This window comes from Panthera onca, chromosome C2 (genome assembly GCF_046562875.1).
Source record: "Panthera onca isolate mPanOnc1 chromosome C2, mPanOnc1 haplotype 2, whole genome shotgun sequence".
In the NCBI taxonomy this organism is placed as follows: Eukaryota; Metazoa; Chordata; class Mammalia; order Carnivora; family Felidae; genus Panthera; species Panthera onca.
This window is the reverse complement of record NC_138347.1, coordinates 46,102,071-46,115,202: the sequence shown is the minus strand read 5'-3', so window position 1 is coordinate 46,115,202 and position 13,132 is coordinate 46,102,071. Positions and strand designations below refer to the sequence as shown.

Sequence of the window (13,132 nt, the reverse complement as noted above, 5' to 3'; positions counted from 1 at the left end):
CTTCAAATTTTCGAGACTGGGAGACTGGAAGAATGGTGGGAATCATGATCAAAATCATGATGTTGGAAATACAAAGACTATATTAATAGAGAGGAGTAAGGTTGGCAGCTAACATTAATTGAGGTGATTGTTGTATTTTCATTGTGCAAAATGCACTATAGAAAGTTTCTCTTTCTATAGTGTTCACTTGTACCTCCTAGCATTCCCAGAGATAAAATTTTTACATGTAGGTAAGAGATGAAACCTTAAAAATATGCTCAGTATTCAGAGAAACCAACAAACATCATTAGTCAATCTACATTCGACATAAATAATTGCATTTTCCTCGATAGCAGGAACTTTTTCCCCCTGAGTCATTTGGCATTATATCATTAATCTTTTCCTTTAATAGTGCCTGTACTGTTAGGTGCAAATCATTGTGATTTTCCATTGACAGGAAGAGGACACGTATTAGTGTGGTCCGGCTGGGTATGTGTAGTCTGTGCTGTCATCTAGTGGTCGTATTGTACTATTGCACCGTGATGAAGATTTCTCGGTTTTAGTGCCGCCCACTTTCTTCTATAGCAGAGCAAGATTCTCCAGTCCCCTCTCCTCCCACAACGCATTCTGTATCTCGGAACTGAACTGAGAGGGGAATAAAAAAAGTGGTGAAAAGGAAAGAAGCTTTACTAGAGCTCTGGTAATTCCGAGAAACGGAAGAGAAAACACCATCTCTGAATGAGAACAAAGATTTTGTGGAGGGGAGTGAATGTCCCCTACTGGCTGATCTTGGCATGGCCAGGTTATATTCTATTTCCAAGAGAGTAAAGCAAAATAAACAAGAAAGCAAACGCAAATGAATTGTATATAATCTCTCTAATCTTAGTTTCTTCATATATTAAAAAGACGAGGGGGTAGTCTAAGTGATCTCCAAAGTTTTTCATATCAAAGTTCCACAACTCCACAATTTTAATCTCAAAGTATTTTGTCTACGTGACATCATTGCAGATACTTTGAGAAATTTCTGGAGGCTTGGATTTTACCGTTTTTGTTAGATGTTCTTGATCCAGTCTAAATAAGACCTTCACTTTCCTTTTCTCTCTTTGTAGGCAAAGTAATAGCTACATGGTCCATAATGAATACATTGAGGACACAGCCAGCCTAGCTGAATTTTCTTTTTGGCTCCCTATCAAAGGAATCAAAGCTGGCTGACATCATCAGGGTGGAAGAAGAATGTAGAAGAGGCAATTTATTCAAGGGGGACAAGTCATTACAAAATTCTCCAGTGACCCTGTGATTTATTTTGTTTCCTTGTAGTTACCACTTTCTAATTTTGACAGATGTGGTTTTCTGCTTTTCTCTTAAGAAGCTTACTGGGCTTCCACAGAAAGTACTAAAGGGATAAGGTTAAGGAGCCGATTCAGCATCACAGAGACAGATGCCTTATTGTAATTGAACTGAAACCCTAAGACCTTCCATGGGCCAGCTCTTTGTAGGCTAGGTCATTGCCTTATTTTCATTTTTACGCAAACCATTTCCACTTAAAATTCATAATTGACAACATATAGATGACTTTTATTCCTCCCTTAATCTTAATATTGATATGAGTAGTTAGTCTAGCTAAGATTATTCAGTAAAGTGAGAAGGACTTTCACCATTGAGTCATCCCTACAGTGTGGAGAGGGACACCCTGATGTGATTTAAGTGGTGAAGGAAGGCATATGATCTGTCAGGTACATTTGAAAAACACATGCTCCAAAGTAGCTCCACTGCTGGCCTAAAATGTGGACAACTTTTGCTTTTGTGCATCATTCCTTCGGCTCAGAATATTGCTTCGAAATCCCCTCTCAATGTCTTGTCTGGTTTTTATCAGCCATCACTATTACATTGTGAATTTAAAAGTTTAGCAGTCTGGGCACCTGGGTGGCTCAGTCGGTTAAGCGTCTGGCTCAGGTCATGATCTCCAGGTTTGTGGGTTTGAGCCCCACGTAGGGCTCTGTGCTGACAGCTCAGAGCCTGGAGCCTGCTTCAAATTCTGTGTCTCCATCTCTCTTTGCCCCTCCCCTGTCACACTCTGTTTCTCTCTATCAAAAATAAATAAACAGTAAAAAAAAATTTTTTTTAAAGATTAGCAGTCATCAAAAGTAGTCTCGAGATGATGAGACATAGCATTTGATAGGGAGGATGGGTAAAGCACAGATTTACCTATAAATCAGAATTTCCCAATGGATGTTCTGGAGGAGCACTTTTTTTTTGAGGAACATTAATGCAAATATTGCAGATTTTTTTTAAAAGGAGATCTGAGATTGAGGCACCTGAGTGGCTCAATTGGTTGAGCCTCCGACTCTTGATTTCTGCTCAGGTCATGATCACACAGTCACTGGGCTCTGCACTGAGCATGGAGTCTGCTTGGAATTCTCTCTTTCTCTTCCTCTGCCTTTCTCCCCTGCTTGCCGTCTCTCTCTCTCTTTCTAAAATCAATCAATCAATTAATCAATAAGAGATCTAAGGTCGATCAACTTTGGGAAACAGAATCCAGTGGAACTAAACAAGCTTTTTTTTATTGAGGTTTCTGATGTATTAATCATTCAACAAATATTTATTAAACACAAACTATATACCAAAAATGGTTATATGTTTGGAATACTCCAAGGAATAAGACAAAGATTGCTCTCTTGTACAGCTTACATTCTAGCAAGATTGGACAGAAAATGAGTGATAAACATAATAAGTAAATTATATAAAACACGGTAAGTGCCATATAAGTGAGTTGAAAGGAAAGACCAGTGCTAAAGTACCAAGGTACCACAGGTAGGGCCACTCCAATATTATGCAATCTGAGAGAGAAGGGAGAATCAGATAACAGGACTAAGAAAGAATGACCAGAGAGGTAAGAGGAAAACAGGAGAGTATGGGATCCCAGAAAGCAGGTGAAGAAAATGTTTCAAATAGGAGGGAAATCAGGTGTGTCAATACTTCTAATAGACCAAGCATGATAAAGACTGAGACTAGACCATTGAGCAAGCATCCTTCAAGTTGCTGCAAGACAAGAGTAATTCCACTGTTCCATGTAATGTGAACCATAAATCCCTGACAGGGTCGTAAAATGCCATGTCCCAAACTCACTTAGCACAGAGCACTTTTTTACAAAATATCTCCAGTGTAGCCACAAACTACTTTGGGAAATGTTGGTGTAGATAATGGTACTAAGTGAAGAGAATAGGCCTTGGTAGCCTGGAATGGTAGGATCAAGGGGTCGGGCCCTGCATCTCATGAGGGCACTGAGGTGGAAAACAAACTGTATCACAAGGAAATCCTCCAGCAGCCAAAGTGACAGTAGTTTAAGACCAACAACTCTGCTTACATGTCTTCTATTGATTGGCTCTTTGCAGAAGAGGAAAGCTTACTGACCCAGAAATACATGAAAAAAAAAAAAAAAAAAAAAAAAAAAAAAAGCTCCAACATCTGTGAAAATTAATCAAAGGAAACCTTGTTCAGGATGAAATCCGGAGGTCAGCAGGGGGAGCCCTCACACCCTACCACTCCTTGTCAATTGTGGACCCAACAGGAAGAGACATACCATGCCAGACGATACTCCGTTTTTAAATATCCCAGCAGGAGGAAGAAAGACTTTCTTACAGCCCAGCCAATGAGAGACTGTCACAACTCAGCCAATGAGAAGCCACTACACTTCAAACTCTGTTTATTCCAATGGACTTTTTGTTTATAACAGCCCCTCCCAACCTTTCCTCTTCCTCCCTAAAGATTTCCTCTCCTTTGTTCTGTGGATTTGCCTCTGTCTTGCAGTAGCTTGCTTGGCGCAGATTGCAATTCTCTACTATTCTTTAATGAACCTGTTTCTGCTGGTAAGATAACTGACAGTTTTAAGGTTGACACTTCTCGAGCCAATAGGGAAATTAAAATTAAAACTACAACAGCCATTGGATTAGGTAATATTTAGAAACCTGTTAATACAAATTTTTTAAAAGATTTTTTAAAATGAGGGCTCTCGTTTTCTAGTAGTGGGGTTGTAAATTGGTATACTCACTTTTATGAGCAATATAGTATTATCCAGTAAATTTGAAGATGTAAAAATTGTTCAGCCTAGCAGTTTTACTTCTAGCCGTACAGTTGTGCACAAGGATATATTTACAAACATTCACTGCAGAATTGTTTATAATAGATTGTTTATGACAGAAAAATAAGACATAATGTCCGTCAACAAAAGAATGAATAAATTAAATGTTAGTCATCCACGCATTGAAATGCCATGTAGCAGTTAAAAATCAATTAAAACTAGAGCTACATCTATCAACGTAATAAATCTCTCAGCATAAAGCTAAGAGAAAAAGCTGATTGCAGAAGTAAAAGTATGACACAATTTTTATAGCTTTTGAAACATGCAAAAAGGTTGTATGTTATTTATGAATATATACATGTAATAGTGTAACTTTATATGATGATAAACACTAGAGGATAAGGGGAGAGGTAAGAATTTATCACATCATTCTGTATATTTGTAATATTTTATATTAAGCATATATTTTAAAGAGGAAAGGCATGCCTAAGAAGCATACAAGGAGGTTTTAATACATTGGCTAAGAGAAGATGTAACCTAAGTCAAAATAAATTAATGTGGTAAAGCAATAACCCAAGATACAAGGTGTCAAGGAGACAAATCAATTCCGGGAAAATTTAAGAATTTCCTTCACATTCTGTTTCTGAGAAGAAAATGGTATTTTTCTTAAGTCCTGGTAAACAGGTCAACTGTTGCTATGTTGATCACCTTGTGATATTCCAGCTGGAGAAATTTAATTTCACTGACATTCTCATTCTTTGGAACTTTACAGACTTAGAGGGAGTGTTTCCTGGGTATATTTCTACTCTATAGGTGCAAAGAACTTTTAGGAATGCTTGTGGCTATAATTTATCAGTGACAGTGTGTTTCTTTCCCACTGCCCAAGGATAATTTTGTTTTTATTTATCAGGCTGTTTACCATATTAAATCTTAAATTGAACCACTTTCGCTTTCAATGGAATACACCATCATTTTAAAATATGATTATTTGTTCAACAAAAATAATAAGTTAATGTTTTTCTATGTACTATGGCAATCTGTATGCATATAGGGAGAGAAAGATTCATTTCTGGTTAAAAAGGTCCTCCAGTGCATAATTAAAATTAAATTAATCATCTTTGTTCTCTTTAAGCATATTATTTTGCTGAATCATTAAATATACTCAAATGATATTGTGTTGGATTAAGGGGATTTAATGCCTAACCTCACTTCTTTGTCGGCCGGGGACCAGACTGCAGCTGAGAGTTTATTGAGTAGGGGATCAAGCATCTCACTAAGCACCTTCCCAGGAAAGAGGGACTGAAGGATGGAAACTGAAAATGAAAAGATCTGCTTTGTTTTCCTTAAACTGCTGATGAGCCAGACAGATGTTTGCCTGTAAGTGATGTGAACCTATTTAATCTACTAAAACAAACCACACCATATTGAAGGCAATGCCTCTCTTTTTTCCTTGAAACCTTCTACGTGGCACTCTGTTTACTTTTAAAGAGCCACATGAGGAAACAATACTGATAATAATATTGGTTGCGTCCATCTACATTCCTTTCTTTTGGAAGAGATGATCCTGGCTTCCCAGTTGGTCTTCCTCACCTGTATCTGGATCACACTGACGCCAGATGTTTTTGCTGCTTCTGAAATCAAGAAGTCCTACCAGCGGTGCTCCGCTTCAGTGAAAAGAGCCCGGTAAGATAGTCAGAGTCCAGCCTCTGCAGTCATTGCCCACTTTCCCTCACCAGCTGCCTCACACCTGTGGGAAACCTGGAAACCAATCTCCATTGTATTTGTGGTGGTGATTGTCTCTGGAACTAGCGATCACCCATCAAAATTAATCACTTCTGGTTAGCATCAGAAAGATGCTAATAAACCTTGGGTTCTCCTGGCAATCGTATGCTTATTTTTGGAGAATACAATTACGGGCTCATGTAGGGATCTTCTTTCAGGGAATGTATTTCTTCAATGAATAATGTATCTATTACTATTCATGACACATGTTTAAAGTTTTGTCAAGTTTTTTTGAGTAGAAATTAGTCTAAGCAACAACTTCTAATGTCAAGCACTTAGAGAGTATATAGTTCCACAAATTGGTAATATAGTAATGAAAAGCATCAGACCATTTGTTACCTTTCAAGACGAGTTTCCATACCTTTGAAATATTATCCTGAATGTCAATACATCATTATTACTATCTTATCATCGATAATTGAGAGCATATTTGCAAATGCCAGTGGGGGAGCAATCTAGTAGAGTGACTAGTTCATCCTGCTTTGCCAGAAACTCCCTGGGTTTTAGCACTAAGTGTCCTATGAATCCCCTCTGTCCCAAGCAAACAGGAATGACGACTCACCCTAATACTCCAGTATCTTTAATAAGCAAAAAGTGGCCTCTTGTTCCCTTTCACCAAGCACAAGATTTTCAAAAATACCCAGTAGGGGAAATTGAGGAATGAAGGTGAGTAATATCACTCAGCCAATCTTGGCAATCAATGAGGTGACAGATGTTTCAGCCAGATTGCCCTCACATCTTGAATATTTATGAAGCACTCACAATATCAGGAAAAAGAACATAAAAATTTAATAAATCCTTGTGAAGCCTCAGATTTAATGATCGGAAACAAAAGAAGTGTGGAGAGGTTGGGAGGAAAAATTTACTAGACTCCTTCCTGATTTCTGCTCTGTTCTTAAAAATCACGGGCCACCTCCCACACTTTTTTTGCATGCTCAGATCTGAGACAATATGAAGTTTCATCCAGTTTAACCACCTTCTGAGTCTTATTCAAGGCAATTAAGAAAGCAATATTTGGGAAACATGGGGTTATAACACCAGACTGAGGAAAAGGGAGATTGTGATAGGAGCTAACCCATCACACTGGCCCACTATCAGTGATAGAGTTGCTGCAGGATAATATTCTTTGTGTATTTTTCAGGTGTTCTTTAAGAGGCAGGAGGGGCATCAGTTCTTTGTGGTGAGGTGGGAATTTCTTATGTTAGAGGTCTCATTTTTAGACCCTATTTAAATGAAGAGGGCATCTCAGGGTTTCTGCTACATGGGGTCAAGCATGTCTGTTTTCACTTCTCTGTATCCTAGGTGAGGTACCCCTTTCAGCATTAAGCTGGAATATTATTCATTAAAATTTATATTGCTTTCTTTTGTTCTTCAAACAAAAATCCTCTAGGGCACTAGGGATTGAGTAAGCCATCAACCCTGGTTCAAAAGTAGCCACTTAGAATGAAAGCCAGTCATTTTCCCTGACTGAACAGAGTAATCCAGCCAGCCAATTTCTGAGCTGTCACTCGCCAGTCTCTCATGCAGATTTGAAGGCATTTTTGACAAAAACACGGAAATTACTGTATATGGTAGTTTCTAGAGTGGGGAGCCCAGGATTCTTCAGACCTCAGTATGTGAATAAATACTGTGAGGTTCTTTGCCCAACACCCAATCTCATTATCAGTAACTAAATAAGTAATGATTTAATTAGTTAATAATCCATTCTTTCATAACATAAGAGAACTAATAGAATGAACATGGAAGAAAGGCCTGATCTTTCTTTGAAAATTATGAAGTGGAATTTACATTACTTTGCATTTATGCACATTAATTTGAGCCAGTTTTCATTCAGTCGGGTCTTTAAATGCTTTGCTATTATTTTTTTTTTCAGAATATAATCATATTCTTTACCCAAAGATTCCCTTTTTTATCCAAATATTGTTGAAATCTTCTACCTAAAGATATCCTTTGTTTCTTAAAAACAAAATGGGAGGAAAAGGGGAAAGGTGAATAAAGCAAGTTTTGGCAGGTGAAAAATGTCCCTGTTTTGCCTAGGAATGAGGTTTGGCTCCCTGGTGATACAAAGAAGATTAGGCATATAGGTTCACTGAATATTTATTCATTCTTCTAATGGTTGTCTTGGGTGCCCTTTATATGCCAAGTGCTGGGTCAGGGATTATGGATGCCAGGGGAACAATATGCTGTCTCAGGTCTTAAGAAGAGTGAGTAGAGTATGGACTCTGCCTAAACGGGCTTGCAGGAGATAATTGTCACATTTTCAGGAAATCTATTTGCTAGCTGTTAAAAATAAACATAATTAAAAATTAAATTATATAAACATACAATTAAATAATTTTTTAAATTTTTTAAATGTTTTTTTTACTTATTTTTGAAGGAGAGAGAGAGACAGAGAATGAGCAGGGGAGGAGTAGAGAGAGAGGGAGACACAGAATTTGAAGCAGGCTCCAGGCTCTATGCTGTCAGCACAGAGCCCGACGCGGGACTCAAACTCAGGAACCGTGAGATCATGACCTAAGCCGAAGTCAGACGCTCAACCGACTGAGCCACCCAGGCGCCCCAAAATAAATTTTTTTAAAGTAATTTTTTTTTAATTTTTAAATAAATTTTTAAAATTTATTTAAAATTTTAAATTTATTTAAATACATTTTAAATTTATTTAAAATTTTTAAATTTTTTTTAAAGTTGAAGCTGCACTTCAAACTCACCACTTTCTAACTCCTTTACTACATTTTACCGTTACCATTGTTCTTTAGGTTATTTACATCTATTCTATCTATGTGGTAGAAATCCATGCTATACTGTGTTATCCTATCCTATTATAGTAAATGATGTTAAATCATACTACACCATATTATGTTATATTATATCATATTATATTATATTATACAGCCCTACACCATGGGCTATGCATGGCTACATGCATGGGCTACAGCTCCATCAGGTCAGTACCTTGAAATCAGCCATGTGGGAGTATTTACATCATGGAAATCAGCAAACACTACAAATAGGGCTGTTTCTCTCCTGGAGAACAACTTGTTAAACATTTACGCGCATTTGTGAACCTAACATGAAAGGCCAGAGGGCCCTAGCGATGGCAAATTCAAGTGCTACTGCAGGTAAGACAGAGGGCAGTGGCAGAGGTTGTACTACTAGAGAGGATACACTGCTCTGGATGCAATAGCTGGTCAGGTCCAGCCTTTTCTTGTAAGAAAACTTGAGCCCAGTGTTGCTAGATTCTTTGAGGTTGTAAAAGAAGCAGGAAACTAAGATTTTCACGTGAAATTTTCCAATATCATATACCACATGAGCTAGTCAAAAAAAATATCTGCAGACCAGCTCCTAATCTGGTCCAATTTCCTCATTTCCCAGGTAAGGAAACTGAGACCTCACCACTGAGCTCATGATCAGATAGAGGCCCAAGTAAGACAAAGGAACTGTCGTGTCTTAAGTAGGGGCCTTCTCTCTGGCTGACTCTTCCACAGAAATGTTCATCTGTATAGGTTTTTTTCTTTATAAGAGATGGGCTATTGACTGAAGTCAGGTATGTATGTCCAGAATTCAGGAGCTCAGGAGCAGTTCAGTCAAAGCCAGAAGATTTGCTCTGTATAGTGCACCATGTTGTCCCTAAGAAATAGCAAAAGTATCAGGGACCTAGATATAACCACTGGATCCAGAAGTATGAAGGTTGTCTTAGTGATCAAAGCCTGGATCACCTAATTTTCCTACTACTTTATTGCATCCTTGGATTTGTATCTATGTAGCCTAATAGATCATTTTTGCTTCATTTTGTATTTTTCTAAAGAAAAATAGTTAAGTCTATGCAAAGTTTTTAAATGTTGCCTATACATTATTTGAGACTCCTGGGCCTCTATGTGTACTGGTTCATAATAGAGCTTCAGTGAGAAAAAAAAGTCCATGTTAAGCAGCAGGACATGCTTCTAGAATGACAAGGAAAATGGAATGATAATGATGAAGTTGGAGTGGTGGGGGGGTCCAGAGCCAGTAAAAAGAATTCTTGAAACATCTGTAGTGCAAAAGATGACTTTATTAAAGCACGGGGACAGGACCTGTGGGCAGAAAGAGCTGCACTGGGGTTGTGAGAAGTGGCTGGTTATATACTATGGAGTTGGGGGAGGTAAAGGCAAAAGGGAGGCCTCCAGAAGGATTTTCATATGCTGAAGAGGACTCATAAGATGCCAGGGGCCTTGCTATTGTCAAGCTAAGGTTGTTTTTGATCTAGTAAGGCATGAAGCTTAAGACAGTAGGAGGTTCCTAGAGAAAGGTTAGCCTCTGCATTGCCTCAAGTATTTGTCAATGGGGTACAGGTTATAAAGAAATTTAATGTTATTTACAATTTCTTCTTCACAGTTATTCCTAACATCACTGTGGAGGGGAGGATGATGCTAGGGCTCCAAGAAACTTGAGTCTATGGGTTTCGGGAGGGTAGGCTATTGACAAGATTGCCTTTTTCTTGTAATTTACTAAGACATTTATAAACTGATGAAGACTTATGTCCTGCATGACTGTGATCTCTATCAGTTAAACACTGGTTTGTGTTTTTTTTTTCCTTGGTTTGTTTTTTTTTTCCTTTCCTTTGTTCTTGGGCAGCCAGGAGTGCCTGGGGAATGTAATCCCTCCTTGGAAGGGGGTAGGTTGTTAGCTTGTGCTTTGCCCTCAGCTTGCCTTATGCTCCCCCATCAACAAGGTGGAGAGCCATGCCTAGATCTTTATTTGGAAAAGATCCAAGATGGCAAGTCCTCCTTGTTCTAGATAATTTATGAAGCATTTATTACACAAATTCAGTAATGGAATTTTACATGGAAATAATACAAAGAATCTCAATTATGCTTTCCCTTTTCCAAGTTCTAATCCTTATTCATATAGCTCCATGATTTTTCATGTTTGAAATTATAGTATAGAAACCATTTTGTATTTTATTAACTAATTATTTTCTACATTGTTTCACAGACATTATAATGGTTAGTATTTTTAATCACTCCATATTATTACTTTGAATTAAAGGACCAAAATTACCTACTTTATTATTGAACACTTATTTTCAAATTTGCACTGTTGTGAATCACAGCAGTAAATATTTTTATGCATGTAATTTTCCCTGTAGCAATAAAACTATAATATGGATGGAAATGAATTATGAATCAAAGCATAGGAATTATCTTCATAGCTCTTGAAATTGATTTCTAAAAAGGTTTTGCCAATATTTATGCCGCCATATACAAAGTATAAATGTTTCCATTTCATCATATCCTTTTAACATGGTTGGCTACTAAGATTTTGTGTTTGGGGCTCATTTAATAGGTATAAAATGGTAGTTATGGTCTTAATTGGTATCTCACTGTTAACTCTCTTAGATTAAATGTTTTTCAAAATGCTTGTTAATTATATCCTTCCTTGAGTAAGTAGTTTATTCATGTCAACCTACTTGTTTTCAACTAGTTTCATCCTAGTAAACTAATCAAGTATATATGCCCTTCAGAAAACAGTTTTGTAAAGTAACCTGCTGAGTGTTAGTGACTCAATTAAAATGAGTTTTTGTCATTCCATTAATTTAACTCTAATGCATCAGAATGACTTATTTTTTTTTTTTTTTTTTGCTTTTCCTTATCTGGCTCTAGTACTTTTTCATTCTTTGCCTAATATGTCCTTCTCAAAGACTCTTAATCTCCCTGAAACCACTCAAAATCCAGCCTTTTCTTCCCCCACTTTCTTAGTCACAAAATTATAGTAGAATTTCTTTCTTTTTTTTTTTAATGTTTATTTACTTTTGAGAGAGAGAGAGAGAGAGAGCACGAGTTGAGGAGGGGTAGAGAGAGAGAGAGGGAGACACAGAATCCGAAGCAGGCTCCAGGCTCTGAGATGTCAGCACAGAGCCTGACGAGGGGCTCAAACTCATGAACTGTGAGATCATGACCTGGGCCGAAGTCAGATGTTCAACTGACTGAGCCACCCAGGCGCCCCAACTTTCTTTCTTTTTTTAATGTTTATTTATTTTTGAGAGAGGGACAGAGACAGAGAGGGAACAGGGGAAGGGCAGAGAGAAGAAGACACAATCCAAAGCAGGGTCCAAGCTCTGAGCTGTCAGCGCAGAGCCCAACACAGGGCTCAAACTCACAGAAGGTGAGAATATGGCCTGAGCTGAAGCCAGACCCTCAACTGACTGAGCCACCCAGGTGCCCCTATAGTAGAGTTTCTGATACTGAGGAGAGGGGGAACATGGAAATAGTTTTCCTTTGTTTCATCCAGGAAGGAAAAGATTCTAACTCAAAGCAAAAATTGGTAACTATTACCAAGACATACACCTACTATTTCTTAAACAGTGTTTGTTATTCTTTGTGGGAAAGAAAAGACAAAGATTAAGAACACTCAGGTAAGCCTCTTTCACAAATTGAGATTTCTTTGCTTTATCCCATCAGGACTCAGCCTTTTAGAAGGCCCTCTCCTCAGACAGAAGTTATCCAAAAGCTTTCTTTCAGGAGCTACTAAAAATGAAGATTTTTTGTTTTTTTCTAGAAGAAGGGAGAGGGCAGAAGACACAAAGTGGTTTAAAATGGTATATATATATTGAATTAGACCAGAAAGCTCTGAGCTAAGTCTGATGTTCCATCATATATTGAATGTCCCCTTATTAAGCATACTTGCTTCTCTTGCCTTTGTTCTATTTCAGTCTTCACTTTATTAACCTTTACATATATCTTTTTTTGTTGTTGCATAAGCCAGGGTCTTCAAGCTAGGAAACCTATACTCCTGAAGTATAATGTACCCCTCAGGGTACATTCAAACTATCAGAGAGGCATGTGGCCACGGATAGTTTTAAAACAATCAATTTCTGGATCTTTGACTTCCTTTGACCTCTTTCTTAGAATTGATCTACCCGAAAGCATGTCTTCAGTCTCCTTTAGAGCATCCCTTTAATTAAATTATTGCTGTCTCATTTGGCAGAAAAAAGGCGTACATCTCCCTTTTCCTGAATATCACTTTATGTATTGCCCCAGTGTATAAAATCCTCCTAGGTACAAAGAGATCATTATAAATATTGTTGTTGAGTAGTGGATGACTCTAGAGTAAATAACACATTGTTTTCCAAACTAGGTTGTTGTTTCTTTGCTTTGAACAAAATTAAAAGAAGAACCTAATTAATTTGTCAGGTTACAAATCATTAGAAATAATTACTGATGATAGATCACGATGTGAATTTTGGAAACTAAGAAAGAATTTAAAAAATCAAGTTACGTTGCTAAAACAATGCTGACACAAAATTTCTTCAAATTT

At 37.5% G+C, this 13,132-nt stretch overlaps 1 protein-coding gene across 3 annotated transcripts in view; it reads left to right on the top strand.

Moving 5' to 3' along the window:
- Window positions 1-3,723: 3,723 nt before the first annotated feature.
- The window catches only part of GABRR3 (gamma-aminobutyric acid type A receptor subunit rho3), a 49,582-nt gene continuing 40,173 nt past the window's right edge, over window positions 3,724-13,132 (top strand). Inside the window, exons 1-3 of one of the 3 annotated variants that reach the window (XM_060640191.3) lie at window positions 3,724-3,845; window positions 5,289-5,434; window positions 5,614-5,740. In XM_060640191.3, coding sequence (XP_060496174.1) covers window positions 5,616-5,740 — 125 coding nt within the window. In that variant the 5' untranslated portion in view covers window positions 3,724-3,845; window positions 5,289-5,434; window positions 5,614-5,615. Of the gene's footprint in view, window positions 3,846-5,288; window positions 5,741-13,132 lie in introns of all 3 variants that reach the window. The other 2 variants (XM_060640192.3, XM_060640190.3) reach the window with 2 other exon arrangements.